The sequence below is a fragment of the Exophiala viscosa genome, assembly GCF_022695815.1.
Source record: "Exophiala viscosa unplaced genomic scaffold EDD37scaffold_1, whole genome shotgun sequence".
NCBI classification, from domain to species: Eukaryota; Fungi; Ascomycota; class Eurotiomycetes; order Chaetothyriales; family Herpotrichiellaceae; genus Exophiala; species Exophiala viscosa.
Genome location: NW_026944353.1, coordinates 5176322 through 5201747, shown reverse-complemented (window position 1 = coordinate 5201747; position 25426 = coordinate 5176322). Strand labels below are relative to the sequence as shown.

General features: G+C 51.4%; 12 protein-coding genes across 12 annotated transcripts; 5 read left to right on the top strand and 7 right to left on the bottom strand.

Moving 5' to 3' along the window:
• Nucleotides 1–769: 769 nt before the first annotated feature.
• Nucleotides 770–2497, top strand: EDD37DRAFT_104738 (FAD dependent oxidoreductase). Its single transcript, XM_062809149.1, has 2 exons — nucleotides 770–1993; nucleotides 2046–2497. The coding sequence occupies exons 1-2, from the start codon at nucleotides 945–947 to the stop codon at nucleotides 2311–2313; spliced, it is 1317 nt and encodes a 438-aa protein (XP_062676336.1). The 5' UTR covers nucleotides 770–944; the 3' UTR covers nucleotides 2314–2497.
• On the bottom strand, nucleotides 2340–4298 carry EDD37DRAFT_104735 (D-amino-acid dehydrogenase). The gene has a single exon (XM_062809148.1). It carries the CDS (start codon nucleotides 4071–4073, stop codon nucleotides 2682–2684), a length of 1392 nt encoding a protein of 463 aa, XP_062676335.1. The 5' UTR covers nucleotides 4074–4298; the 3' UTR covers nucleotides 2340–2681.
• Nucleotides 4299–8433, bottom strand: EDD37DRAFT_104734 (nucleoporin Nup120/160-domain-containing protein). The gene has a single exon (XM_062809147.1). It carries the CDS (start codon nucleotides 8275–8277, stop codon nucleotides 4525–4527), a length of 3753 nt encoding a protein of 1250 aa, XP_062676334.1. The 5' UTR covers nucleotides 8278–8433; the 3' UTR covers nucleotides 4299–4524.
• Nucleotides 8434–9165: 732 nt separating this feature from the next.
• EDD37DRAFT_655908 (maltase) lies at nucleotides 9166–10947 on the top strand (the record flags this gene model as incomplete). The annotated part of the gene is made up of 1 exon (XM_062818795.1): nucleotides 9166–10947. The coding sequence occupies one exon, from the start codon at nucleotides 9166–9168 to the stop codon at nucleotides 10945–10947; it is 1782 nt and encodes a 593-aa protein (XP_062676333.1).
• A 359-nt stretch (nucleotides 10948–11306) lies between these two features.
• EDD37DRAFT_104680 (Glutamate/Leucine/Phenylalanine/Valine dehydrogenase-domain-containing protein) lies at nucleotides 11307–12997 on the bottom strand. Its single transcript, XM_062809146.1, has 4 exons — nucleotides 12415–12997; nucleotides 12261–12363; nucleotides 12160–12211; nucleotides 11307–12109 (listed from the first exon to the last, which is right to left on the bottom strand). The coding sequence occupies exons 1-4, from the start codon at nucleotides 12866–12868 to the stop codon at nucleotides 11351–11353; spliced, it is 1368 nt and encodes a 455-aa protein (XP_062676332.1). The 5' UTR covers nucleotides 12869–12997; the 3' UTR covers nucleotides 11307–11350.
• A 1374-nt stretch (nucleotides 12998–14371) lies between these two features.
• On the top strand, nucleotides 14372–14941 carry EDD37DRAFT_646159 (carbonic anhydrase; the record flags this gene model as incomplete). The annotated part of the gene is made up of 1 exon (XM_062817704.1): nucleotides 14372–14941. The coding sequence occupies one exon, from the start codon at nucleotides 14372–14374 to the stop codon at nucleotides 14939–14941; it is 570 nt and encodes a 189-aa protein (XP_062676331.1).
• Nucleotides 14942–15157: 216 nt separating this feature from the next.
• Nucleotides 15158–15955, bottom strand: EDD37DRAFT_605292 (uncharacterized protein; the record flags this gene model as incomplete). Its single annotated transcript, XM_062814807.1, has 1 exon — nucleotides 15158–15955. One exon carries the CDS (start codon nucleotides 15953–15955, stop codon nucleotides 15158–15160), a length of 798 nt encoding a protein of 265 aa, XP_062676330.1.
• Nucleotides 15956–16203: 248 nt separating this feature from the next.
• EDD37DRAFT_104666 (uncharacterized protein) lies at nucleotides 16204–19114 on the bottom strand. The gene has a single exon (XM_062809145.1). The coding sequence runs from the start codon at nucleotides 18763–18765 to the stop codon at nucleotides 16453–16455; it is 2313 nt and encodes a 770-aa protein (XP_062676329.1). The 5' UTR covers nucleotides 18766–19114; the 3' UTR covers nucleotides 16204–16452.
• Nucleotides 19115–19332: 218 nt separating this feature from the next.
• On the top strand, nucleotides 19333–20161 carry EDD37DRAFT_104486 (26 proteasome complex subunit DSS1). Its single transcript, XM_062809141.1, has 4 exons — nucleotides 19333–19572; nucleotides 19633–19735; nucleotides 19787–19836; nucleotides 20128–20161. Exons 1-3 carry the CDS (start codon nucleotides 19425–19427, stop codon nucleotides 19821–19823), a joined length of 288 nt encoding a protein of 95 aa, XP_062676328.1. The 5' UTR covers nucleotides 19333–19424; the 3' UTR covers nucleotides 19824–19836; nucleotides 20128–20161.
• EDD37DRAFT_104499 (phosphoglycerate kinase) lies at nucleotides 19778–21668 on the bottom strand. The gene is made up of 2 exons (XM_062809142.1): nucleotides 21300–21668; nucleotides 19778–21249 (listed from the first exon to the last, which is right to left on the bottom strand). The coding sequence occupies exons 1-2, from the start codon at nucleotides 21363–21365 to the stop codon at nucleotides 20062–20064; spliced, it is 1254 nt and encodes a 417-aa protein (XP_062676327.1). The 5' UTR covers nucleotides 21366–21668; the 3' UTR covers nucleotides 19778–20061.
• A 473-nt stretch (nucleotides 21669–22141) lies between these two features.
• EDD37DRAFT_104521 (uncharacterized protein) lies at nucleotides 22142–23404 on the top strand. The gene is made up of 3 exons (XM_062809144.1): nucleotides 22142–22400; nucleotides 22483–22599; nucleotides 22648–23404. The coding sequence occupies exons 1-3, from the start codon at nucleotides 22335–22337 to the stop codon at nucleotides 23248–23250; spliced, it is 786 nt and encodes a 261-aa protein (XP_062676326.1). The 5' UTR covers nucleotides 22142–22334; the 3' UTR covers nucleotides 23251–23404.
• Nucleotides 23405–23531: 127 nt separating this feature from the next.
• On the bottom strand, nucleotides 23532–25274 carry EDD37DRAFT_619595 (uncharacterized protein). The gene is made up of 6 exons (XM_062815871.1): nucleotides 25034–25274; nucleotides 24824–24931; nucleotides 24375–24769; nucleotides 24222–24330; nucleotides 24017–24172; nucleotides 23532–23955 (listed from the first exon to the last, which is right to left on the bottom strand). Exons 1-6 carry the CDS (start codon nucleotides 25214–25216, stop codon nucleotides 23782–23784), a joined length of 1125 nt encoding a protein of 374 aa, XP_062676325.1. The 5' UTR covers nucleotides 25217–25274; the 3' UTR covers nucleotides 23532–23781.
• Nucleotides 25275–25426: the final 152 nt, after the last annotated feature.

Below are 25426 nucleotides of genomic sequence, written 5' to 3'. Positions count from 1 at the left end.
TTGCACCAGGTCAGAGCGACTGTGACACCTACCGAGCAAACACAATGCGATCATGCCTACGAGTGCCATTTTTTCTGCTACACTGTCGAAAGTCTACAGGATTGTGCAGCATGATTTCAGGAATGTTGGATCCGGCAGATCCAAGAGTCACCGGTCGCGCACTGACGCTGCTCCCTAGTGAAGGCATATTGAGCCGAACATGTCAGAAGCACAGTCACGCGCCTGCTGTTGCGTTGCCGAACGATGAAATGAAGGACTCAGAGAGACGGTAAGTCATCAACGGAATGACATGTGGTCGTTTTCCCATTGCCACTGCCACCAACCTCCCTTATCAGTGGCTCCATGGCGGTCCGATAACCATAAAGGGGCATATTTTCCAGCGTTTCAACATCACACGATCATCAATGAGCGCAACGACATCATGGGTTTTACAACGGAGAATTGCTCAGGACGTTGAGGAAGATGTTAACAGTGAAGTCGCGAAGCATCCTGCACAGGTAAGGGCGTCTCTGTTGAATTCTGCAGTATGGCGTCTTCTGCGGCCAGCCTTGTCACGTGAACAGGGGTCCCCATAAAGTACATGGATGACCGGATCTAAGATAAGACTCGGAGGTGAAACCTAAAGAGCCAAGTAAGTGACAGCCAACTGATAAGGTATCAATTTAGCCCAAAGCGCCTGCAAGTCCAAGCGATATCGGGCATGTCCGAGTTGCATTTATGGAAGCATTTCCTTCAATTGGGCATGATAACCTTTATCTAAAGGCTCTAGCTCCATTCCCCACATACGGGCTGGACTCCCTCCCAACGGTAAGCAGACCACCACAGGGCTGTCGCTATGGTCGAGAGTGGTAGACAATTGTAGGTGAGGCCGATTGTACAAAACCAATAGTCTATCCTCCAGTACAAGTGGTCAACGTCAGGGTGTTGGTGGTGCTTTTTCCAAAATGACTTCGAGCAAACAGTCATACCTCATTGTCGGCGCCGGCGTGTTCGGAGTGTCTACGGCATATTATCTCATCAAGAAATACCCAGATGCTTCAGTGACTATTGTCGACCGAGATGCGTACGATGCAGAGTCTCGTGTCGCTGCCTCGTGGGACTGGAACAAGGTGGTCCGCGCCGACTACGACGACATAGTATATTGCCGTATGGGACTAGAGTCGCAAGACATTTTCAAGTCCGATCCCCTATGGAAGCCTTACTTCCATGAGACGGGCATTTACTGGATGTGTCGCAGCGACTACGCCCAGGAGGTGATCGACAACTACAAGAAGCTCGGCCGCAAAGCTGATCTTGCTGCCGTACCCATCGATGAGGCCCGCAAGCTTTACGGTGGCCTGTTCGAAGACGCCGACTATACCGGCGTCAAAGAAGTGCTGATCAACAAGACCAGTGGCTGGGCCGCTGCTGGAGACTGTTTGGTGGCTGTGACTGCCGAGTGCTTGAAGCTAGGGGTCAAGTACGTGACGGCCGAGGTTGCGAGTCTGCAAATCGACAAGAGTGGTCGGTGTCAAGGAGTCAAGACGAAATCTGGGAAGACCTTGACAGCTTCGCATGTAATTCTCTCCACGGGCGCGTACACACCAAAGCTCTTGGAACTGAGTGCCGCAGATACTGGCCTGACGAGTCTCCGAGCGGAACACAGGATACTTGCCGGAGGCATTACGACAGGTATGACCAAACTTGATGACAAGTCATATCCACGATTTGCTTCCATGCCTGTTGGTGTACAAGGATATACCGCGGAACAAGGTCCTTTCATCGGCAGTTTACCACCAACCAAAGACAAAGAGCTGAAGTGGTGGGGACAAACAATATTCAAAAACGATCAAGAAGTGGTACCCGGTCGGTACGTGTCAGCGCCACCTCCAGAACCAGACTACGCCCAGTGGAATGTTTCGGGGAAACTGAAGGAAGACATTCACCACGCCAACAAAGTGTTCTACGGCAAGAACGGGGCTAGCTGGAAGATGGAGAAACACCGGATCTGCTGGTAAGTCAAGGCCCGGCTTAGCGGCGATATACCACTAACTGACAATGCAAAGGGACGCTTTTACCACCAGCTCCGACTTCATCATCTCGCCACACTCTGCCGCAAAGGGCCTATATGTCGCGACCTGCGGCAACTTCCATGGCTTCAAGTTCTTCCCCGTGCTCGGCAAGTACGTGATACAGATGCTGGAGGATGACCTGCCTGCCGACCTGGTCGAGAAATGGGCCTGGGATCGCGAAAGGCCCGATCCGGCCTTATTTGCGGATTGGCCAAGGCATGAGATGCAAGACCTGCTCGACCCAGTAAAAGCGAAGCTATGAACACTGCCAAGTCGACACGAAGACGAATTGCAGCCTCTCATTGACCTCGATAGCCCGGCGCTGACGCTTGCAGCTGATGACAAATATCGCTCGCAATGAGGACACTGTCGGAGCATATCGCCTGATGGGTGCGAATGAATGGTACTGGTGCGCATGTCGGTCGTCGCATGCCAGTCTGTCATGGTCGCAACTGTCTGGGCCAAGGGCATAGACATCGGAGAGAGTGTCGCTGACTCAGATACTGAGAACTATGGGCTTGATGTACAGGCGGTGTTGCGAGATTACAAAGATGAAAGGCGATGTTTCTCCCACCACAGCGACAGGCGTATTCTCGAGGAATAAACAAGACGTTCTGAAGAGTTCTTCTATCATAGCTTACTACTTACCCTCGACTCCGGCTTCAGACCCGAAATATCCACCCTGGGCTCATGTCCATTGATCAGATCGCCCATGACCACGCCCGTGCCCAAAGACAGTGATATTCCCCAAGGTCCATGGCCGCTTGCAACCCAGACCTTCGCACCCGAGCTTACTTGAAAGCCTACTCCCAAGTCTTTGGGCAAGATCTGCCCGATGATGGGCACGCCCGATCTGCTGACCGGTCTGAAGCAAAGGCCCTCCCATTCCACTTCCAGATCATCCTCTGCTGCTTGTCTGCCCGGCTGTTTCAGCCCAGTCAATGTGACCGCCACCTTTCGCAGCTCAGCGAGGCTCTCCCTGTTGATCATCTTCTTCGTATCTGTCGCCAACTCTGGCAGAGGTAGCACGGTTTCGTCGTGGTTGAGCCCTCCAACCCATATTTCAGGCTTGGAGTCTGCATTGAGCCGAGCATACGCTTCGGGCGCCCAGGACCAGGACTCCGTTGGTGGACAATAGAAGGCGTAGGCAATATTTTCGTCTTTGCCATGGAACTTGTCCTGCTGACCACAGGCAACATTGCCGAACGGTTTCGCGTACCGCGGTGTCCTGTAAAGAATGCTGTGTCCCGCCAAAGGATCGATCTCGACTTTGGCACGGTTTCGTGGGAACAAGGTCTCGATGATCCGTGGTGTCCAACAGCCTGCAGCAACGACGATGTCGCTGCAACGCAAGGACCTAACACCCGATTCCTGGTCTGTTGACTCGGTTTCCACTCCGACAATCTTGCCATCACCAGTCGTAATGACACCAGTCGCGCGTGTGCTCAGATGCATTTCCACACCTCGCCGCCGACACTCCTCCACAAGGAACTCGCACAGCCTACGCGGCTCGACCTGCGCACAATCTTCAGCGCCGGAAACAACGTTCCACGACGCGCCATCCTGAGTGACCATCCATGCGGGTGTGCCATCGTCGTTCACCTGCTCACCCGGCGCCGAGACGTGGCCTTCCGCCCGCCGCCCGACGGCCGCAGCGCGACTTGTACCCTCCAGCAACCAATCCTCGACGCGGGAACCTTCAGGCTCGCCGTGTAGACTCATACTGTAGACATGGGATCCGGCGTAGCCCCAGCGTCTGTGACCGCCATGTGCATCCGCGAGTTGGCGATGGAGCTCAAATGACAGTTCGCCGAGAGCTGCGGATTCGGGCCTGAACCAGTCGCGCGCGAGGAAGCCGCCTGCATAGCCAGAGGCCGATTCAAGCAGCTTGGATGCCGAGTCAATGATGTGAATGTGCCGCTTGAAGTCCGCAGACTTAGAGAGGTGATATGCTATTGATAGACCAATGATACCTCCACCGAGGATGACTACAGCATCATTGTCGGCGTCATCATTGGACATGGTTTCGCTTGCATGGATGATCTGGGCACATAGGTACCTCAACGAGAGGAAGAGCTGGCGATTGAAGACCTCGACATTTTGTTGTCTACAAGTTAATCAAGTTTGGGTTCTCGCCTGACCCGGTCATGGTGTAATAGGACGTTAACATCTCGTCTCCATGGACATTGTGGGCTTTTTTGCGGTCTTGTCCGAGATCGCAAAAGCTGCAAGGCTGCGTGCGCTCTGTAATTCAAGGACATAAAATTCAGATGGAGTGATGGAAAGCGATTTTGAAACGTCTTGCTCATAGTTTCTGTACTCAACAATCCATTCCCAGCAGTATGCTATTTTTCGATGGGTCTGAGAATTCCAGCGCTGTATCCAGTACTCTCTCATGCACGAACGCAGGATTACATGACTTGTCACTCATCATTGCTGTCCAGTGAGTTCTTCACCACCAACTATCAGCCTGCTAGAAGTCCATGGCATTGCCATTATGCAGCGACATATTCAAGCGCGACCGGTCCGCTAATACCTCGTCGTCATCATCAGTCTCTCCATCAACCTCAAAATCGAAATCTCCACGTTCGATTCTGCTGCATCTATCGAGAATTTGTTGATACTCCTTGCGTAGATCCTCCAACGTGATGATGATACGTCGTCTCTTCTGTGGTTTGACATCTCCATTCATCTGACTTTCGTCTGCTTTCTGTCCTGGCCGTGCCTTGTCGTCCACTTCTGCGTCGACCAGAACGTAGGCCTCTTCTGGGGCGACACAAGCCATCATGTTGATGAGAGACAGAAGGACATGGCGCAGAGACGTTGCCTGAGGGTCATGTCGAGCTCTTCCTGATCGGCGCACAAGTCTGAGGCGATCATACAACAACGTTAGCGCACCACGGTAGTTCTTTTGAGCCACCCGTAACGCATAGATGATGCCTAAATAGTCAAGGTTGTCATCGCTCGTCAACCAGCCGGAGGACGGAACTCCAGCGGAAGTCTGCTTCTGTGCTAATGACATGAGGTGGTGATCCATGAGCCGGAAAAGGTGTGGATGCATTCCCCATGGTAAAGATTGCAGTGTCTTGACTGCGCCTTGAGCATCCAGTGTAGATGACTGCTGATTCAGTATCGTGCTGATCAAAGAGGTGACCGAGGATCTTTGTAGAGCTACGTCGGGAAGCTCTACCAACGCATCATACGCACAATCAAACCTGGCCAGTCTCAATTCCGCATTGAACAGCCGAGACAAGACTTCGCTCCGGAAATTGGGCGCAGGGTCTTTCTGGTCGGATTGCAACGCTTGGAGGGTCAAATGTGCGAACTGCGCGGCCCCGTTGTAGGCACTGGCTGATTCGAAAAGGGTGGAGACATGATGCAGATAGGATGGCATGCCATTGTTGAAGGACTCGGCTTCAATCATCGAGAGAAGTCCAGCTGAGAGAGCGACGAGGTTGCCGACCGCTTTACCGCATGCAAGGCCGTATGAAGCTTTTTTGAAGTAAACCACCGCCATCTCATGCTCTCCTGTCGCAAGAGCAAGGCGGCCCTTGACATAACTTGACCATGGTGTGGAAGGTTGAAATTTGAGGAAATCGGTTGCGAGGTGAAGCTCATCCTGCTTGAGCAGATCGCATTGCAGATAGACCCCGCCATCCTCGGTGTCGATCGTATCTTTTCCAGACGCCCAATCATCAATTTCGGTTAGCTGCTCTGTGATCAAATACAATAATGGCCTGTCAATAGCCGGTTGGGGTCTGACTGCTTTGCTCAGGGTATCCTCGAAAATCGTGACAAATCTGTCGCTTTCCGGGGATGACGTGGACGGCCGTCGAGCTGCATTCGGTTGTCCATCAGCACCCAGGATTTCGAGAGGTGTGAGGCGCCAATGTGATGCCAGCCATAGATTACGATCACACAGTCTGAGCAGAGGTCCAATGTGATAGTACAGCTCTGAGGCATTGAAGGATGTCATCTTGACCTCCTCTTGATTCAGCTCACCTTCGACAAAGATTGCCAGCGCAAGTAAGTCCATGAGCAATTGGCGCTGTGCCGTTAGGAGGTCGCGCGTTCCAGCCGATATCAGGAGGCTTGCAAACAACGTATCCCGCAGAGCGCTCTTTGCTCTCTTTGTTTTGCCCGCCAGCAATTCCAGCACACCCAGAAAAAGCTCGTCATTTAGAGAGGAGAGACCACCAACGGGAATAAGCTCCGACTCAAGACGTTCGAACACCTCGTTAGAAACTGACTCGGTGAATCCAATGCTTTCATAGATCTCAAATATCCTGGTGGGCGTTACATATTCGGCGCCAATGGACATGTCCTCCTCGATAGCGACCTCTAGATCATTCGCAAAATCGGCACTGAGAGACTCTCTGAAATTCCGTGCTGCAGAAATCAGTACTGCGAGGTTGGCGAATGACTCCCCGTCCTCAGCACTGACTTTACGATGCTGCCATGTCCGCGCAGCAACATCTTCAAGGTCTTCAATATCGCCAAGTTCGTTTTGTTGGAGCAGCTCGATTTTGCTACATTCTCGTACAGCACAACACTTTCCAGTCATTGTAACCCACACCATTTCGCTGAAAGCGTCGTAAGCCAAGGCCAATGGAGCGTTCCGGCTTTCGTTGATGTTCTCGGCTATGCGATAGAAATTCCGCCATTGAGCGTCGGTGTCGACATGGAAACGTTCGAAATCGAGATCAGAGTCCTCATATTTGCGTAAAGAGACATTGGCGGCAATAATGGCACACATGCGCTGTCTAAGGGAACTGGCTTTCTGGGCAGCAGTCGATTTGCCAGCTGTTGCCTCCTCAAACACGGACAGCGCGGTCTCGAGGCCTGCTTCGGAGTAGCGTCCTGGGTAGAAGAAGAATTCGAGCCATTTGGATGAAGGGTCATCCGACCCGCTTCTCACCAAGTCAGGGGCAATGTTCTTGGACGACGATGTCGGAGCACATTTGACCCAATTTGACTTCCAAGAGCTTATGATACTCGCAAATTCGAAACTGCAGTGGTACAGCTGATGGTAATTGTGATTCCGCCAGAGAACCCACAGTTGAGCTGGTTTGAAGTCGTTGCTAGGATCAAGTTTGAAGCCTACCATCGACCAAATGGTATTTCCTGACGGATCTGGGTCTGGAGCATTCAGTCGCTGGCCTGGGTATTTGTCTTCAACAACCAGTGGGTCAGTCGAGCCACCCTTCAAATCCCAGAACTTGAACTGTCCACCATCTTGAGGCGTGTATGTCAACAAGACAGGAAATCTTTGGAGTGGTAGCTTGAAAATCTGAATGAAGGCATCTTCCGCAGGATTGAGATGTGTCCGGTCATTGGGGTCTCGGACCGTGTCGAGCAAGTCTTTTGAGGCGACAACCCTTCCATCCAACAGATTCCAGACCCGCAAGCTATGGTTCAAGCAAACGGTGAATAGGAACTTGCCATCCGGTGAAGTTACCATGGATTGAGCAGTTCTTAAGTCGAGCGAGGTCGAACCATAATCAATCGTCTGCAGACCGCGGCGGCTGACGATGCCTCGTATTGATGCACCCCATGTTTTATCATCGTAGATATCGTGCTTCCAACTTCCATCTATTGAACGCCTTGTTGATCGCTGCAGCTTCCCATTTGTGAATGATATGAATAGCTCCAAAGGAGTGTTGGCCCAAAGATGATGAACAGCGTTGATGTCCAGCGATGAGCTGTCAAGAGGTTTGCACCAGTGCTTGATATCCTCAGCTTGTAGAGACTGCGCATCTCGGAAGGCGGAGGTGGGTAGTCGCAGATTGAATATCTCGTTCTTGTCCGTACATACAAAGACATGGATTTCGTCGCTTGTGTCGAGGTCGGCAAACGTAACTCCCCTGGGTATGATCTGCTCTTGAAAATCGAACCGCAAGGTAGAGTATGCTTCTTTCAAGTCGGCTTCGCTTCGAGAAAAATCGGCGCATTGTATCTGCAAGGTCCTTCCATTGTTTACCACACTCCAATGAAATGTTCTTGGGTAAGACTTGGACTGGCGAAAGTAGATTGAGCTCTGAGAAGCCAGCACCTTATTGGAGAAGGTCCGCTCGTCTTTACTAAAGGATCTCGCGTTGATCTGGCGGCTCGAGGAGAATTTTGATCGGTCGTAAGTGCCGTTCTTCCTCGGGACTTGAAGATGGGCAACGGCAGCTCGTGTGGCAGGCGTCACCTCAAAGGCGGTCTCGGTGTAGAGGTTGAGCATGGCTGGGTCCGATGTCTGGGTCGCATTCGGTCAGAAGGACTGGTCATCTCGAACGGTGATTGCGAAAAGAGGTCATGGCTGCAATTACAGTGCAAAATGCCGCCTGCGGTTTGTCACAGTCTGAAATGTTACTACTGACTAGTATCAAAATGTTGCCCGACGCGTGAAGTCGCGCAGACAATTGTCAAGGTCACGTGCTGGGCTTTTTCAGGCTACGAGGCTCACTACACGTCAGCAAAATCTGCCGCCTCCACATTCTCTGGAATTACGTTCTCGGCTGTAGCAACATGAGAAACTAATACATAGAACAGAGGTAGCGTCAACGGCGAGGTCAAACTCTCCATCTCGGTCCGACATTGGGCCAAATCAGAATAGGTATGTACCACTGCGGATCAATCAAACAGACATTTCGCTGGAGGCTTTAGATAAGATGTGAATCAACCTCGGACCGACAGAGGCGATCAGCGCATCGGTACTAATTCCTACTTCTTACGTGCAAGTCTGGCCTAGAATGAGTCCACTTGGCCATCAACCTGGGGTTTGTGGTCGAGAAATCCACCACTGGCCATTCTCCGGTCACTGGTAGGATGGGCGTTAGCTTTCTCGTTCTCATGCAGACTATGGTCTGATGTCCTTTCGAGAGTTATCGGTCCGAGAATGACCCAATCATGGTTGTGGAGTGGCTGATTCAATTATGTTGCGAAGTCGTTCGCAGATGCTGCGTTGGATATATCTTCTCCATTGAACATTGCACCGTCGCCAGCTTCAGGCTCGGGCCCGCATCTGGCATGCAGTCGCGAGGCCTTTTTCTATGACCTGTCGCTCACACCCGCGGGAAACATGGTACACTTGCTGAACCCTCCACCGTCAGTCTCACCAACACACGAGATGGCAAGTTTCGTTCACGGCACCGTCGCCTCCGCAGAAGCAACAGGTCAATCTGATGCTACTTCATGTAACAAGACATGGTGGAAGAATGGTACCGTGTACCAGATTTATCCATCCTCTTTCAAAGACTCCAGTGGCGATGGTATTGGTGACATCCCAGGAATCATTTCGTGCCTCGACTATATCGCGGGCTTGGGTGTCGACATAATATGGCTATGTCCCATGTATGACAGTCCCCATGTTGATAACGGCTACGACGTTGCGGACTATGAAAACATCTACGCTCCGTACGGCACCCTCGCTGACATGGTCGCACTCATCCGTGGCTGCCACGACCGTGGAATGCGAATCATCATCGATCTCGTCGTCAATCACACCTCCGACCAGCACGAGTGGTTCAAAGAATCGAGATCCTCAGCAGACCATCCAAAACGGTCATGGTATATATGGAAGCCTGCGGGATATACCAAGAATGGTCACCGAAAACCGCCTAACAACTGGCGGAGCTACTTCGGTGGCAGTGCGTGGCAGTGGGACGAACGCACCCAGGAGTACTATCTGCATCTCTTCGCACCTGAGCAGCCCGATCTCAACTGGGAGAACGAAGAAACTCGAAACGAAGTGTACAAGAGTGCAATGGAATTCTGGCTGTACAAAGGGGTGGACGGCTTTCGCATTGATACGGTCAATTTGTACAGCAAAACACCCGGCTTGCCCGATGCGCCTGTCGTCGACGCCAACTCGCAATGGCAGAGTGGCGTCGCTTACCACTGCAACGGGCCGAGGATGCACGAATACCTCCAGGAGATGAACGCCAAAGTCCTCTCGAGGTTCGACTGCATGACCGTGGGCGAGCTTCCGAGCACGCCCGACCCAGCCAAGGTTCTTCGATACGTCAGCGCAAAGGAAAAACAGCTCAACATGGTGTTCCAGTTCGACGTCGTCGACCTCGGTCAAGGCCGGGACCAGAAGGATGACACCGACCCTTTGTCATGGACGCTGCCGGATCTCAAGGCCGCGCTGCTCCGTTCTCAACGCCTCATCTCCGGCACTGATGGCTGGACGACTGCCTTTCTTGAGAATCATGACCAAGCAAGATCGATCTCGCGTTTTGCATCCGATGACGAAAGGTATCGTGAGAGGTCAGGGAAGATGCTCGCGATCATGCTTGCAGCACTTTCCGGAACCCTCTTCATCTATCAAGGCCAAGAAATTGGCATGATCAACATGCCTAAAGACTGGGATATTGATGAGTACAAGGATCTTGAGTCGAGCAACTACTACCGCTCAGTCTCCGAACGTACCCATGGAAATCAGAGAGCCCTTTCCCGAGCCTTGACTGCTGTTCAGCATTTGGCGAGAGATCACGCCAGACTGCCCATGCAGTGGGACGATTCGCCGAACGCAGGTTTCACTACGGGCACTCCATGGATGCGGACCCATGATGCTTACAAGCACATCAATGCTAAAAGCGCACTCGCGGACAAGCATAGTCTCCTGCATTTCTGGAAGCGCCTGCTTTCGCTCAGACAGGAGTACGCGGATCTTCTGATATACGGCGACTTTGAGGTTTACGATATGGGGAACGTCGATGTCTTTACGTTTGCAAAAGTCACTGGATCTGGAATCGCATTGATTGCCTTGAACTTCAGTGCAGATTCTCAAGGGTGGTCAAAGCCAGATGACGTTGAGGGCCAATTAGATGTATTGGTGTCTAATGTGCAATCATCTGAAGAATCAGTATTGGCTCCGTGGGAGGGGCGGCTATATCTCGTCAGTTGAAAGCCAGAATGGTGCTTCACGCCAAATGCCTGGACCAGACGGGGTTCAAAGGCGAGGACAAGGACTTGGGATCTGGAGGACACAATGTTCGTAGAGTATACTCCAACAGTAGAGAGTCGGTAGACTGTTTCAATCCATCTTCCTTTCAGATCTTGATATATTGACCTCAAGTATACAAAGGGAACTGACTCTGGTACAATAGATAGGATGTCAGGCAATCTCGAAGTGCACGGCACCATATGGATGAGCACCTCGCGGACAAGTCGGAATTCCCATAGCACGAGATACATGATATCTCGAGTCATTAGGCGGTGAGATAGAAGGATACAATAGAAATGGTGTATTCTTTACCGCAAAGTCATTTGAGTCGTTTTATAAATCCTCATACATCATCAGTGGCTGCTCACCACCAGTCACCTTGCTCCTTCATAGCAGCAGCGACTTTGCTGAAGCCTGCAATGTTGCTACCAGCGACCAAACTGGGGAACTCGCCTTCTGACGGAGTAAGATAAGTCTTTGCAGTCTGCAGCCCATTCTCAAAGCAGTTCTTCATGATGAGCTTCAGTCGGTCATCGACCTCCTCGGACGTCCACTTGATGCGAGCCGAGTTCTGCGCCATCTCAAGACCCGAGACAGCCACACCACCAGCATTAGCAGCCTTGCCAGGGGCATACCAGATGGCCTCCCCCTTACTAGACTTTCTGTGGGATTCAAAGACCTCGATGGCTTCTTGGGTGCAGCCCATGTTGCTACCTTCGGCGATAAATTTGACTCCTGCCTTGATCAAGCCCTCGGCTTCCTCCTTGGAGACTTCGTTCTGAGTAGCGCCAGGAAGGGCTACATCGACATTGCCGACGTGCAGCCACGGTCTGGCTCCGTCGATGTATTTCACTTTACTGCCAAAGTCGTCCGCAGCGGAGGACAGCTGCTTTCGGTCGACCTTCAACTTGGCGATAGACTCAATCATCTCAGCATCAATACCCTTGTCAGTAGTAGCGACGATGGCGCCCTTGCTGTCACTCAGGGACACCACAGTGCCGCCGAGCTCGATGACTTTGAGAGCGGCATACTGGGCTACATTGCCGGAACCGGAGATGGCGACTTTCTTGCCTGAGAATGACTCTTTGCCGCCGCTTGCGTATTGAATCATGTGTTGGACGTACTGCGGATGGTCAGTCAAAGGTAGTCTCCTGTCGCTGGCCTGTTACTCACATAAACAAGACCGTAGCCTGTCGCCTCTGGTCGAATGAGGGAGCCTCCCCAGCTGGCTGCCGATTGTCAATCGTCGTACTCTTGCATACAACGGAGTTTACTTGCCTCCTTTTCCGGTCAAAATGCCCTCCCACAGTTTCGTCTGTTTCTTGTATTGTCCGAACATCCATCCGATCTCGCGACCGGAGACACCAATGTCACCAGCTGCCTGCGGTCAGCCTCTCTAGACACGCCAGAAGTGGTGGCGTGACCTACCTGGAACATCAATATCGGCTCCAATGTGTTTGCCGAGCTCGCTCATGAAAGCACAGCAGAATCTTCTGATCTCATTGTCTGACTTGCCCTTTGGGTCAAAGTCTGCGCCACCTTTTCCTCCGCCCATATTCAAGCCCGTGAGGGCATTTTTAAAGATCTGCTCGAACCCCAAGAATTTGAGGACGGAGAGGTTCACGGTGGGATGGAGTCGGAGGCCGCCCTTGTAAGGACCGAGTGCCGAGTTGAATTGTACTCGATAGCCACGGTTGACCTGCAGCTCGCCCTTGTCGTCTTCCCAGGTAACCCGGAACTGAATGATGCGTTCGGGGATGGAGGCTACTTTGAGTGCTTTCTTGTACTCGGGGTGTTTCTCGAACAATGATGAATTCTCGAGGGTCGATGCAAGCTCCTTGTACGCCTGCTCGAACTCAGGCTCGTGCGGAAGGTTGCTCATGGTTGCAGTGTGCGTTTTGGGAGAAGCCCTATGACGGCAGGGTGAGTGCACGGTAGGTGTCTATGGGGAAGCTCTGAAAGTAGTGTATGAGAGACGGTGTCACAAAACAGTGCTTTGGTCTAGTCAGGTAAGGAAGAGGAGAGGAAGATGAGCAAGGTGGACGACGAAGTTATGCGTTCATATAGATGGGAAAGAGACTGGGCCAAAGTAGGATGAGCTCGTTCGTTGCTTTTGAGCTCCGATTTCAATTTTTCTCTCATCAATTGAATCTGGTCATGGACTCAGTGATGAAAGCATACAGCAGTGGAAAGGTGACGACACCGGAGGAAGAGGCCCATACAATCAAAAAGCAGGGCTTCAGTGGCTTCTGATCGACTGACGGATTGACTCGTGTCGTATCATTGCACAAGGTCTGGTGGGTGAAATGCTCCGAGGAAGAAAGCATCTCAAGGGCCTATGACTTCGTCTTTCTTTGCGGTTGACGTCGAGGTATCAACAAATCCATGCGAAAACACCATGACACCACGGTCGGCGATTGGTTCGATAAGGATTTCAGAAAGCTATTGCTATCATGCTTTAACCCTTATTGGGGCCCTTGCAGCTTGCCCTGGCTTGGAGTTGGAGCTGAGAGCGTGTCCACGCCATCTCTGGGACTTTTTTTTTCCATCTCATCTGTCCAATGCTCTGGTCGCGCGCTAGAGGAGAATCCTCCGTACCTCCACGCCCTTTTGCTCAGCATCCGATGTCGCAGGGCCCGAGTCTGTAAGTTTACGAGTACGGTCGCTGAGCCCTTTGACTTTGAGGGCAGTCAGGCTCACAACACCCTCCCCCACGGGCTTGTCTAGATTCAGCCTTCCTATCAAAAGCAAGACGAGGATCGCATGAACGACCAGAAATTTTCTTTTCTGGCATTCAGCTGCCGTCCTCTTAGCCGAGAGCCACGTTATTCTGGAGAGCAGTATCTTCAGTCCGCCTGACACCTCGACCGGTTCGATATCGCGGACATCCAAGCAACCTTTGTTTCCTAGCAGATGGCGTGCTGGGTAAGTGAGCATGTGCAGCAAGAAAATTTCTCCTTCACCACGGCGTTTCTCTGCCAACACCTACAAACGTTGCGTCCGTCCTAGATGGGTGCCATGTGCATGCTGGGATGCGGATTCAACCCTTCCAAGAAGGATAGTACCAAACATACCTAGGTAGGCACATCCTGTGCACAGTGTTACGTGAGTGAAGAGGGTCCATGGGCTCGGAGTTGAACAGCCTCCCCGGAATACTGGGCCTTGGCCCCTGTTGACGTCGAACCCTGACTGACTCACAACACCATGTTATCGATGCTTTGTAAGGGAATAGCAAGTAGGAACCTCTTCACCATGCGCATCAGAATCTATTGCCTTTTGTTCTACTGGACCTGACTTTTTGAAGCCGATGATAACCATCCATGATTCTTTTCTGACCAAGGAATCTTTGGGTTACCTGTCAATTTTCTCGGCTTTAACAGTCACCATGACTGACCCTACAACTCTTGCAAATGCTTTTACCATAACGCCTGTGCGAGACCTTACCGACCTGAAAGACACAATATCGCTCTTCTATGCATATGCTGGATCTCTAGGATTTGACCTTGCCTTCCAAAACTTTGATGCGGAAATGGCGGCGATGCCAGGAAGATACTCGCCGCCACAAGGAGAGTTGCTGATTGCTCGAGACTCCGACGGAAATGCCACTGGTTGTGTGGGACTGCGTCCTCTTCCATTCCCTGGACGCGATCTGCAAATATGTGAAATGAAGCGGCTGTACGTGACTCCTTCAGGACGGGGAACTGGTGTTGGCAAAGCATTGGCCTCAGCCATTATTGCCATAGCACAGCAACTTGGATATTCCGAGATGAGGTTGGATACTCTGCCAAGTATGGTTGCTGCCCTCAAAATGTACCGTATGTTTGGATTCGAAGACATTCCTGCCTATTACCAGACGCCGTTGGAAGGGACTCATTTTCTGGCACTACGACTTGACAAGCACCGGACAAATTCAACTGCGGATGTAGCAGATGCGCAACACGAAGGCCATGTTTGAAGTGGGATATAGTTGTCGGTCGCCAGCACCTACAGCCTCAAATTCACCGACTCGGGTCTAAGCTCTTGATGCCACCTTCAATCGCTCTTTCCTCGACTTGAGGCCCATTCTCAGTGACGAGATATTTGACTTTTTGGGTGAGGCTGTTGGCAGAAAACCCAGCGTTGGTGGAACTTCGACATACCTGCCAGAAGGCACGTTCATTATTTCTGCCAATCACCGAATGGTCGTCGTGAAGATTATCTTCCAGTTGCTTCTTGTGTTCACATGCTTCGCGAGGAATGGCACTTTCAGACGGTCGCTGTAGGCATACTCGTCTTGACCTTCGAGAAAGTTCTGCATCGCTGATTCCGACGGCGGGTCACATTTGGGAACCTGCGTCCATTCGAAATGAATTTCCTGGAGGTTTGGGAAGGCTTCCTCCATTCCACACCAGTACCCTTTGGGAAAATTGACCCCATTCATCTCACGATTGTTGAAGCCAAAGAAGGTCATCTTGGTCACTTGACTCCGGAATTGTTCATACTTGGGCTCAAAGTTCAGCGGCAGGATCGGGCCACGGTCGCAGCGCAAACGGCCGTTAAACGAGTTTCTGCTTCGCGCACAACTTGTCTCTTGGTGTATTTGCTTGTTCACAATATGTAACTTGGCGCGGCAAGGCATAGCAACCTCATATCTGTCGCTTTCAGACCTCAAACTCAAGGTCGATATTGCCATCTTAGCTGTAACCGCGTATGGTTCCCCATAGACTTCATCGTAGATCCGGTTTCGTATCTCTCCCGGAAGATCGAGAAATCTGAATGGCATAAACGGTAGCGAAGTCCTACTAGACGCCTCGGGGCTTTGTAATTGTCGCGGATCCTTCCGAGCACTTTTGCCGCCCTTAGGACGCAACTCAGGGTGTGCAAGCCAGCAGTGGCTTTTGGTGTGACCCAGCTTTCCACAAGATGAACACTTTCGTTGCTGTTTTTCTCGCGCAGGCCGAGATGCCGTTGTTGCTCTAGCGCCTTCCATGTTCCCCGGTTTACTAAGGGCGGCGGATATGTCGAAGGTATATTCAGTTCAATTTTTCGAGTATGATATCGAGTTGTGATGGTGAGTCGAGAAGGGTTGGAGTAGTGCCATGTACCTCAAAGATTCACCCTTTATATGAATGTTTGGAAAGATGGCAGCCTATCCGTGGAACAACATTTTCCGTGAAACCCAGCCAAAGGGTCCTTAGGTCGTCCATAACCAGATCCACTCGAACCACAAAAAGGTCATCGCTGCTCGAAAGCAGACTCGGTAGGGCCATTTCGGTAGACATAGAGCGTAATAGGCTTCACGTCCACAACGGCTACCGGCTCGAGCGTGCAAACAAAGAACAAAATACACCGAGGTCGAGCATCTTCAGGCTGTTTTTATTCCTGATATTGAAATCCGCCTTCAGATCACGACGCGGGAAGGAGCATTCCCCCGATGAAATGATGGCTGGCGCGCCGCTCGAGGTGGGAAACATTTCTCTTTGTGACTCATCTTGCAACAGTACCATGCTTCTGCTCCCAACCTCTGACGGCTCCAAGAGCAGCCGTGATCTTCAAACCTAAACGTGCATCGAGTTCGTACTTTTCCCAATTCTTGGCTTTCTCCAGATGGGATTTGCAATCTTGCACAAGCTTGGCGTCCTGAGTCAGGTCAACTGTAGCGGCCTTGCTGTGCTGGTTGCTCGTGGTCTTGACTTCGTGGTTTGACGCATATCCGGTCCGCTGCATCCAGAAGTTGACGGCCATTTCGTGGTGCCCTGTGGGAGCGACCCAGTCATCTTTATTCTGGCCTTTCAAGTCAACCGGGTTGCGCGCTAAGACTTGTCTTTGCAGGATCTCCTTGGACTCTTCATAGCGGCCCAGGTGCCTGAAAATGACGCCTCTTAACAAAGCAAGATTGGCCTGCTCATCCACGTCCTCATCTTTCCATCGCGGCGATGCCTCTGACCAGTCAAGAATATTCAAGGACTCCTGCAGTCGAGTTTCATCCATCTTTTTATATCCATTCCACAACAGGATCATTTCTTCCAGTGGGCTGACACCGATGGCGTCGATGAAGCTACAGTTGAATCTCGTAGCTCTGTCGTCCCACTTGGCAATTTTGCGGACAACAAAGCCATCAAATGGCAGTTGTCGACCCATCATCTTCTTCTTCCCAACTTTGGTCGGTGCAATCCTGAAGTACTCCTCGGCTGCTTGAGCATGCTTCTGTGCTTCGTCTTTTGTCAGGCTCTTGTCATGGCGGTAAAGACTAAGATGTGCTGAAGCGGCGATGTAATAGTACAGACCACGAGACCAGGCATTGAGGTCGACACAGGCAATGAACGACGTCGCACAGAGCTGGTATCTGTGAGCATTCATCGCACAGAGGCTCTTTTCGAACATGTGCAGAGCCTGAATCTGTCTGAGCTGGCTCTTTCCTGTTCGCGCGAGTATCTCAAGGGCTTCGTCCAACCGTCTTTCTGAGGCGCGCATTCTCGCTTCTTCGACCAGCCACAGGCGGCTCTCGGGGTAGCTTGAGCGCATTTGTGCCAGGAGACCTTGGAGACGGTGCGCAGGATAGCCTTCGATATGGTCTGGATCCACAGGATTCGCATCTGAAATTATGTCACAGAAGCCTATCAATCCATTGTACCATCCGAACAGAATCAGGCTGGCCATTCCCCCGTTGATATTTTTGAACTTGCTGGCTTGCCACAGCATTTTAATTCCACGTACGCGGTCGCCCCGGAACCCGATTATAGACAATAGTTTGCTGAAAGCTGGCGGTATGATAGATATCATGAGCGATAACATGCCGAACATGAGATTGGTACCTGAATGAATAAACACGTCAAGAGAATTGGAAAAGATTTCTGGGTCGGTGTCCTGGCTGAGCGTTGCCGGAGTCGTTGCTGGGGTGGGCATCACCACACCCTCGGTATGTAGTTGATCAGTGTGGTGTGAAACATTCATCTGCTCGATTTTCCGGTCGAGATCAGTCATTTCATCGACCGTTTCGTCCCTCCCCACATGGCCAGTATATCCTTCTGTCACCGAATTCTTCTCGTGGATGACCTCCGCATCGTGAAATTCATCTTCCGAGTCGTCCTCCGAACCTGAGTCGATAGCTGCAGCTGTGCGAAGTGCCGAAGGATGAGCTGGCTTAGCCGACAGATCTCGAGCTATGCTTCCGGATGCGGGATCGTTGTTGAGCAGGTTTAACTGACTCGATCGTACAGAAGGGACCGATTGTAGACTAGTCGTTGACTCTGCTCTTGACCCGGCCAAGCTTTTCACACCACGAGCCTTCATATAGGTGGCTTCCATCTGTACCAGGCTCTCGAGCGTCATGTAAGCTTTTCTGAGCTTGTAAAATCCTTTGATAGATTCTGTCAGACTCTCGTTGAGCACACCGACGACGGCTGACATCATTTGTGCCTCGGCCTGGCACAAAGCAAACTCCGAGCCCTTTTCATAGATGTTCGAGTTGAAGACACGAGTATCGTACTGAGCCCGTTGATAGCTGGAATAGGCACTGGCCTCGGCCTCCGCCAAGGTCTCGGAGGCCTCTTTCATGACATCTTGCTCGACACCTAGTGCAGCTTTCACAAAGGCAAGAGTGCCTTTGGAAAGCTTGTGGAAGGGCGAGTTCCCGTCCGCCAGACCCTTTTCAGCACCAGCAATGTCATCGTTCAAGACCAATTCGACGGCCCGGAGTGCTGTTTCCAGATTTTGGGATTCTTCCAGAGAATCCAGACTTCTGGTCGAAGCGTTGGCGTTTGACCGACCTCCACCGAGCCATTTCCCAACTCTGTGCATGTTGGCGTGCCGAAACACAAAGACGAGGCAGAAGAAGGGCCAAAGAACGAAGTCGAAAGGAACTGGAGACAAGAATGACTTTTATCCCGCCATGTACAAAAGGCACGTGTGCAGCGATTGTGGGAACAAGGGATTGCAATCAATGATGACGAAGATGTCCAATTGGGAAGGAGGGTGAGATCAGAAGCCTGTACTGTGTATGTCCGTATTTCCAGCTCGAACAAATTGAATATGACATCCAATGATTACAGACTGTTGAAGCTGCTGGAAAGGAATTGAACATTGAAGGATAATATTGGTGAATATGTAGTAGTAGGTAATTCTGGTCGTCATTGCTTCCCCCTGACCACCTGTATCCAATACCGTTAATTGACGACGCTGGGACGCCTGGAATCAGATTTATGCATTCCTTTCGGCGATAATCTTATCTTTCCTCCGAGCCACTTGTCCACCTTCGACACCTGCAGGAACTTAATCACTAACTACGCATCTTCATCTGTGCCTGGAACACTGCTCGTATTGTCCCATCTCCGCATTCGAAAGACTTTCACCACTGTCGTGTACTCGGCCACTCTCCTTTCAAGGTCATCGTCTCTGCCCTTCGACGCCCAGTTACGCAACGCTGGTCCGCCTGCCCCCGTTACCAAAGAAATCACAACATGTCTTCAGGCGGCGATGCCGGACTGGCCAAATTGGCTCCGACTCAAAAGTCTGAGGTCGACCCAGCTCAAACGTCCAAGACCGCTTCAAATCAACCTCCCGCTCTATTAGAGGAAGACGACGAATTTGAAGACTTCCCTGTGGAAGGTACAAACGCTCTCACAGTCGATCGACGTAACATGCAATATACTGATGGTAACTTCCCAGATTGGACACAAGAAGATACCGAAGTACCTGGTGGCTCGACGCATCTATGGGAGGAAAGCTGGGATGATGACGACGAGAACGAAGACTTCAGCAAACAATTAAAGTACGTTAGCCGGCATTGATCGAAAAGACGTTCTAACGTACGTGCGTACAGGGAGGAGCTGAAGAAAGTCGAGGCCACCAAATCATGAGAACCTGGCGCCCGTCCGACGAAAGGAGACAGTACACTGCATGGCGTTCTTGGGTCATAAAAGATTCTCAGGCTAGAAATACGGCATAATCCAGTCTATCGGCTGCGTTTGCATCACAAGAGGAGGCAGGGCGCCTCAAACGCATCCAGTGTTGATTTTAGTCCTTGGCCTGCTTTCGAGGTCCCCTGAGCCATCCACCAGTCTGCTCATGCTGGCGTGATCATGCAAGGACCGCGATCTACTTGGTGGACAATGCGGTCACACCGGGGAGCTCTTTGCCTTCGAGCAGTTCCAAACTGGCGCCACCACCGGTAGAAACATGGCTCAATTTATCCTCCACGCCATACTTGGCCGCAACGGTGGCTGTATCACCTCCACCAATGATTACAATCTTGCCATTCTGAGCGGCTGCCACGGCTGCGTCCAGCGTCTTCTTTGTGCCGTTGGCGAACTTCTCAAACTCGAACACACCTGGTGGTCCGTTCCACAGGATCGTTTTCGCATCGTCAATGGCTTGCTTGTACAGCTTGATACTCTCTTCGCCGCAGTCCAGACCCATCCAGCCATCGGGAACACCCTCAGCATCCGTGGCCGTACCAGTTTCTGCGTCCTTGTCGAACTTGTCGGCTGTGATGTAGTCCACTGGTAGGATGATCTTGACATTGTTTTTCTTGGCCTTTTCCACAAGCCCGCTGCATTTCTCGCTTCCAGCCTGGTCGAACAAACTGTTGCCAATCTTGACGCCCTCGAGAGTCTTTTTGAAAGTGAATGCCATGCCACCGCAGATGATCAAGCTGTTGACCTTGTCCAGCAGGTTATCGATCAATTGGATCTTGTCCGAAACTTTTGCACCACCGAGAATGGCAAGGAAGGGTCGTTTCGGGTCTTCCAGCGCTTGGGCGAAGTAGTCGAGCTCCTTCTTCATCAAGAAACCGGAAGCCTTCTGGGGCAGGTGGACACCGACCATGGAGCTGTGTGCACGATGGGCTGTACCAAAGGCATCATTGACGTAGATGTCGCCCAAGGCCGTCAGTCCCTGGCGGAACTTTTCTACATCAGCCTTGTCCGCCTTGACCTTCTTGCCCTCGGCGTCCTTGCTGCTGCCCTCCTCCTCGGCGTGGAAGCGCAGGTTCTCGAGAAGAATGACCTGACCGTCGCTGGCTTTGTTGACTGTCTCCTCCACCTCGGGACCAACACAATCGTCGGTGAAGATGACGCTCTTTCCTAACAGCTTCTCCAGCTCCGGCACCACAGGCTTCAGGCTGTATTTAGGGTTCTTCTTTCCATCGGGACGGCCAAGGTGGGACATGAGGATAACGGCTTTCGCTCCGTGGTCGACGGCATATTTGATGGTAGGAAGGGCACCAACAATTCTCTGGTTGTTCGTAATCTTCTTGTCAGAATCGAGTGGAACATTGAAATCGACCTGTAACATGGTCAGTTTTGGAAGACAGAACGTCCCATGCATGGACATACTCGGATCAAGACACGCTTGTTCTTGACATCAATGTCGGTAATAGCTAATTTGTTGGAGAGAGACATGTTGCAAAGTTGTAAAGATGAGTATAGAAGCTAAGGTGAGCGGTTTCTGAGTCTGGGAGGGAGAAGAAACACAATTGAGCTGTTCCAGACCAGGAAGAAAATAAACCGTTCGGAGTTTGGAGTCTGGAGGGGTTGAATCGGGATCAGGACCAGCAATTATTACGGGGTGGGGGTTGTAGGTAGCTGCTTCTTCTGATCCCGAATTGACGTATGGAGAAGTCGTAGTTTAGGCACTTGGTGGGCATATACAGTACTGAGGCTCCGTATGTGTTGACCTTAAGTACCCTGTAAATAAATCATCGCTCATCCTTATATGGAACATGCAAATGTGGTATGATGATTGTCGCTGGCCGCGTGATTCTCGCATTGTCGTAACACATTGGTCAGTAGTTGACGATATGTATGCAAGAAGCTCATGTCATCAACATCTAATACGAGGCGTAAATGTGAAGACTTCATATATTGATGAGTAGCAGGGACTTCCTCTACTGTACTCAAATGCAGCCCTATAATGTGCCAAACCAGCGCAGCGCTCAACTACTGACAATGTCGATCTGACTGGCGGACAGGCAAATCGGTACATTTGCACATGCGGTGACGAGCGGAACCTGCGCTGCGATGGCACAGCCCGTGTGGCATTCTAACCTCCCAGGTTACCGGCCCGCCGCCTCTTTCTCTTTCCATTGCACTCATACAACTCGTTCATCATACTTGATAGAACGTATTATACTTAGGTATACTCGAGTCTGAACACAAGACTGGTTTCATTTCGGCTTCATCGTCGCTCTTCAAATCCCAAGCCAAAGTGTTCCAACGACGCCCTGCACGCCTTGCCTGTATTGCCTGCGAATCCACATCTAGCGCCTGGCGTCACTGTCAATCCACGTCGATTATCATTGACCTCATAGCCTCTCCTAAGACTTTTTGAGACCACGCTTCTCTCCTCTTTTCCCCCTTCCCTTCTCGACCATGTGGGAAACGTCGAGGAGGAATTCTCTGGCCTGGTTGAACAGTCGATATATCTATGGCCGAGTCGTGAGTCGCAACTCCTCGGATTCACTGCCAATTCGACGGCTGCATCTTCCGGCCATCGTCCGCTGACCTTTTCATCTCGCAGCCATTGCTTCATACCATCCTTCTCCTAATCGAACTCGCCATGGCTGCGCGATTGATAGCCAAATTCAACTCCTACTATGCAAAGAAGCCGGTACTGACTACAATGATCACCAATGCGGTATGTGAAACAACAAGAGCAGGCTGAAACAAGCTGATGAGAGTATAGGTTCTTGGTGGCATTGCAGATACAGTTGCGCAGACAATATCAGCATTCCGAACGCGACAAGCCTTGCTCCCTTCCAATGATCCTAGATCATTGATTTCGTCCGGCGTCGAGCTGGAAGACCTCAATGAAAAGCCTGCCAGATTGTCGCCGACCCTGTCACCGCGGCATACCGGCCCTCAACCCTTCGACTTCGAGCGACTGACCAGATTCATGTCGTACGGTTTCCTCATGTCTCCGCTCCAATTTCTGTGGTTCGGACGACTCACCAAGTGGTTTCCGATCACGTCGACGAGCGCGATGGTGCCAGCAATGAAGAGAGTGGCCATGGATCAACTGGTGTTTGCTCCCTTCGGTCTCTCATGCTTCTTCACATTCATGACGGTGGCCGAAGGTGGAGGCAGAAAGGAGGTGGTCAGGAAATTCCAGGATGTCTACGTCCCAACCTTGAGGGCCAACTATATTCTGTGGCCGGCTGTTCAGGTCATCAACTTTCGGGTAATGCCTCTACAGTTTCAGATCCCTTTCGTCAGCACAATCGGGATCGCTTGGACAGCGTATCTGAGTTTGACGAATTCCAAGGAGGATGAAGACATGCAGCAATAGCGCCTTACAAAGTTCTGGACTTCCGGGTCAGTCACGGTCTCGGTAATAAGCATTAGTGGCGTTCAGACTGGCTTAGCGATATGATTTGTACTATTACTGCCCGAGCGAAGCCATGAACAGGGGGATTGGCACGGCTTGATCGCTCCTGCTCTCTGGTTTCATATGAAAACCTTTCCTTCTTGTCGTCCCGGAGTCCTTCGCACCAAGCGAAATAGCCGCAGCCCTTGACAGGAGGGACGTCATCACTTCTACCGTGTATCCCTACCAGCCTGGAGTCAAGGCACCCGCTGTTGTGAGCGTGCTCGAACATGAACATATATCGTCAATGTACCCCCTGTCAGACGATGCCACTTTTTCTGAAACAGGTTCGCCGGTTCTCAGATCTGAAGCTTGATTTCTTATTGAAGACCTATTTGCGTCGTTGGGCATCGTGGAGCCGTCCTGATGTCGTTCAGTCCCAAGACACGTGCTCATTGAAGAGCGAGTCCCCTCGGGCTATACGCCTTGGGGTCCTCGGTCAAGGTGTTCTTCTCACCCTTCCTTCTCCAGCCACGAACCGAACTTGTCTAATCGCCCGCCCTCACCTTCTCCGCCTTCCTCTTCGTTGTCGTCAAAGTGCTTGTCGCTAGACTTTTTGAACTTCTCATTGCCTGTGGATATGTGTGCTTCGAGTTGTCGTTCGTCAAACCACCGGCCGTTCATGACCTGGAGCGTGTCAGAGACATCGGACACCAAAGGGCAGTTGAACACCAGGGAGGAAACTTACCCTAACACACGCTGCGGCGGCTTCTGCGTTGGAGAACCGCACGCTCGCAACACCGTCTTTCTCCTTGTCGAACAGCACCACATTTGTCACTTCGCCGAGTTTGGAGCACTCTTCCCGGATATCCTCCTTGATCTCTAGCATTGCGGCTGGATCCTCCTGCGATGTGTCAGTGAGCCTCCCGGTGCATATCGCATCCTTGACGCACCTCTAATTCCTCGAGCGTAAACATGTGCTTTAGGATGACCACCTTATCCCATCGCGAGCTTGTGTCCTGTAGTGTCTGAGGGTCATCGTCGTCCCAATCCGTCAGTTTACTGCGATGTCAGCGTAGGCCACCTGAGCAACAACAGCTACTCACCCAATCATCTTTTGTGTCTTCTTGATAACCTTTTTCTGGTCCTTCTTGTTCGTCTTGGCAGGCGCATCCTGTTGGCTTTTGTATGAAAAGTCTGCTGCTTGAACTCTCATCTTCCCCAGGGGTCCCTCCGTGCCGAGCCGGAAGTCCGTATCGTCCAACATCTGCACTGCTAGATTGACAGATTCGGGCCGGAAGTATACCACCAGAGCGTCGCCTTTGAATTGTCCCTTGTCATCCTCATACATCTTTATTCTTGCCTTTCCTGAATCGATCTCTTCCGTGATGACACCACACTTGGAGAAAACATGTTGGATCTCCTCCTGGTCGGCATCCAGAGGCAGCGAAGTGACATAGACAGCGGTGTTGACTCGAGCTTTCTTGGGTTTCTGGCCGGCCTGTGGTTGTATTAGCATTTCGATTTCGGCTTCTTTGCACCATTTCTGACTCACCTCATCACCGGTTTGCTTCCGTTTCTTCTTGTTCGGTACTGTTGCGTTCTCGTCGACACCTTCAACCTTGTAGATTTCGCCTTGTTGATCCAATAGTTCTTGATCTAGCTATAGCAAGAAACGACATCCGGCATGTTAGAATGAGTCACGGTTCAAGAGTATGCCATGATGATGGAGAGGGCGATGTCGCTCATGCGTTGTAATGCCTACCGTTGGTATCCATCTTCTGAGAGCGGTGTCCCACACGAATTCATTGCCCTCGTCGGTCTCGAGGATAAACTTGTCGTCCAACTTGGAGAACGACACTCGAGGGTCCGCATCAAAGGATGACGGCGACCGTGGGAAGCCCGTCTGGAACCCCTCGTCTGCGTCGGTTCGCTCCTCGTCGGCCATCGAGAATACGTCGTCGTTGGAACGGATCTGTGTGTTGCTTGAACCCGCAAGCGATGATGTCGCAGGGAATACGCAAAACGCATAAAAGATGCAAACATGCCAAGATGATCTCAGCCTCGTCTGAGAAAAAGTGGCCGCGTCTGACAGGAAGTATATCGACGACACAAGTTCAAGGTCCAACAGGTTCGCTACGGCGGGTACCTCGACCAC

Coding starts and splice junctions, on each gene's coding strand:
- EDD37DRAFT_104738 (XM_062809149.1), top strand. CDS start 945: ATGACTTCGAGCAAACAGTCATACCTCATTGTCGGCGCCGGCGTGTTC. Junction 1,994..2,045: donor GAGAAACACCGGATCTGCTG/GTAAGTCAAGGC, acceptor GACAATGCAAAG/GGACGCTTTTACCACCAGCT.
- EDD37DRAFT_104735 (XM_062809148.1), bottom strand. CDS start 4,073: ATGTCCAATGATGACGCCGACAATGATGCTGTAGTCATCCTCGGTGGA.
- EDD37DRAFT_104734 (XM_062809147.1), bottom strand. CDS start 8,277: ATGCTCAACCTCTACACCGAGACCGCCTTTGAGGTGACGCCTGCCACA.
- EDD37DRAFT_104680 (XM_062809146.1), bottom strand. CDS start 12,868: ATGAGCAACCTTCCGCACGAGCCTGAGTTCGAGCAGGCGTACAAGGAG. Junction 12,364..12,414: donor AGCCGATATTGATGTTCCAG/GTAGGTCACGCC, acceptor GACCGCAGGCAG/CTGGTGACATTGGTGTCTCC. Junction 12,110..12,159: donor CAGGCTACGGTCTTGTTTAT/GTGAGTAACAGG, acceptor GACCATCCGCAG/TACGTCCAACACATGATTCA.
- EDD37DRAFT_104666 (XM_062809145.1), bottom strand. CDS start 18,765: ATGCACAGAGTTGGGAAATGGCTCGGTGGAGGTCGGTCAAACGCCAAC.
- EDD37DRAFT_104486 (XM_062809141.1), top strand. CDS start 19,425: ATGTCTTCAGGCGGCGATGCCGGACTGGCCAAATTGGCTCCGACTCAA. Junction 19,573..19,632: donor TGAAGACTTCCCTGTGGAAG/GTACAAACGCTC, acceptor GTAACTTCCCAG/ATTGGACACAAGAAGATACC. Junction 19,736..19,786: donor GACTTCAGCAAACAATTAAA/GTACGTTAGCCG, acceptor ACGTGCGTACAG/GGAGGAGCTGAAGAAAGTCG.
- EDD37DRAFT_104499 (XM_062809142.1), bottom strand. CDS start 21,365: ATGTCTCTCTCCAACAAATTAGCTATTACCGACATTGATGTCAAGAAC. Junction 21,250..21,299: donor ACAAGCGTGTCTTGATCCGA/GTATGTCCATGC, acceptor ACCATGTTACAG/GTCGATTTCAATGTTCCACT.
- EDD37DRAFT_104521 (XM_062809144.1), top strand. CDS start 22,335: ATGTGGGAAACGTCGAGGAGGAATTCTCTGGCCTGGTTGAACAGTCGA. Junction 22,401..22,482: donor GATATATCTATGGCCGAGTC/GTGAGTCGCAAC, acceptor TTCATCTCGCAG/CCATTGCTTCATACCATCCT. Junction 22,600..22,647: donor CTACAATGATCACCAATGCG/GTATGTGAAACA, acceptor ATGAGAGTATAG/GTTCTTGGTGGCATTGCAGA.
- EDD37DRAFT_619595 (XM_062815871.1), bottom strand. CDS start 25,216: ATGGCCGACGAGGAGCGAACCGACGCAGACGAGGGGTTCCAGACGGGC. Junction 24,932..25,033: donor TCAGAAGATGGATACCAACG/GTAGGCATTACA, acceptor TTCTTGCTATAG/CTAGATCAAGAACTATTGGA. Junction 24,331..24,374: donor AAGACACAAAAGATGATTGG/GTGAGTAGCTGT, acceptor CTGACATCGCAG/TAAACTGACGGATTGGGACG.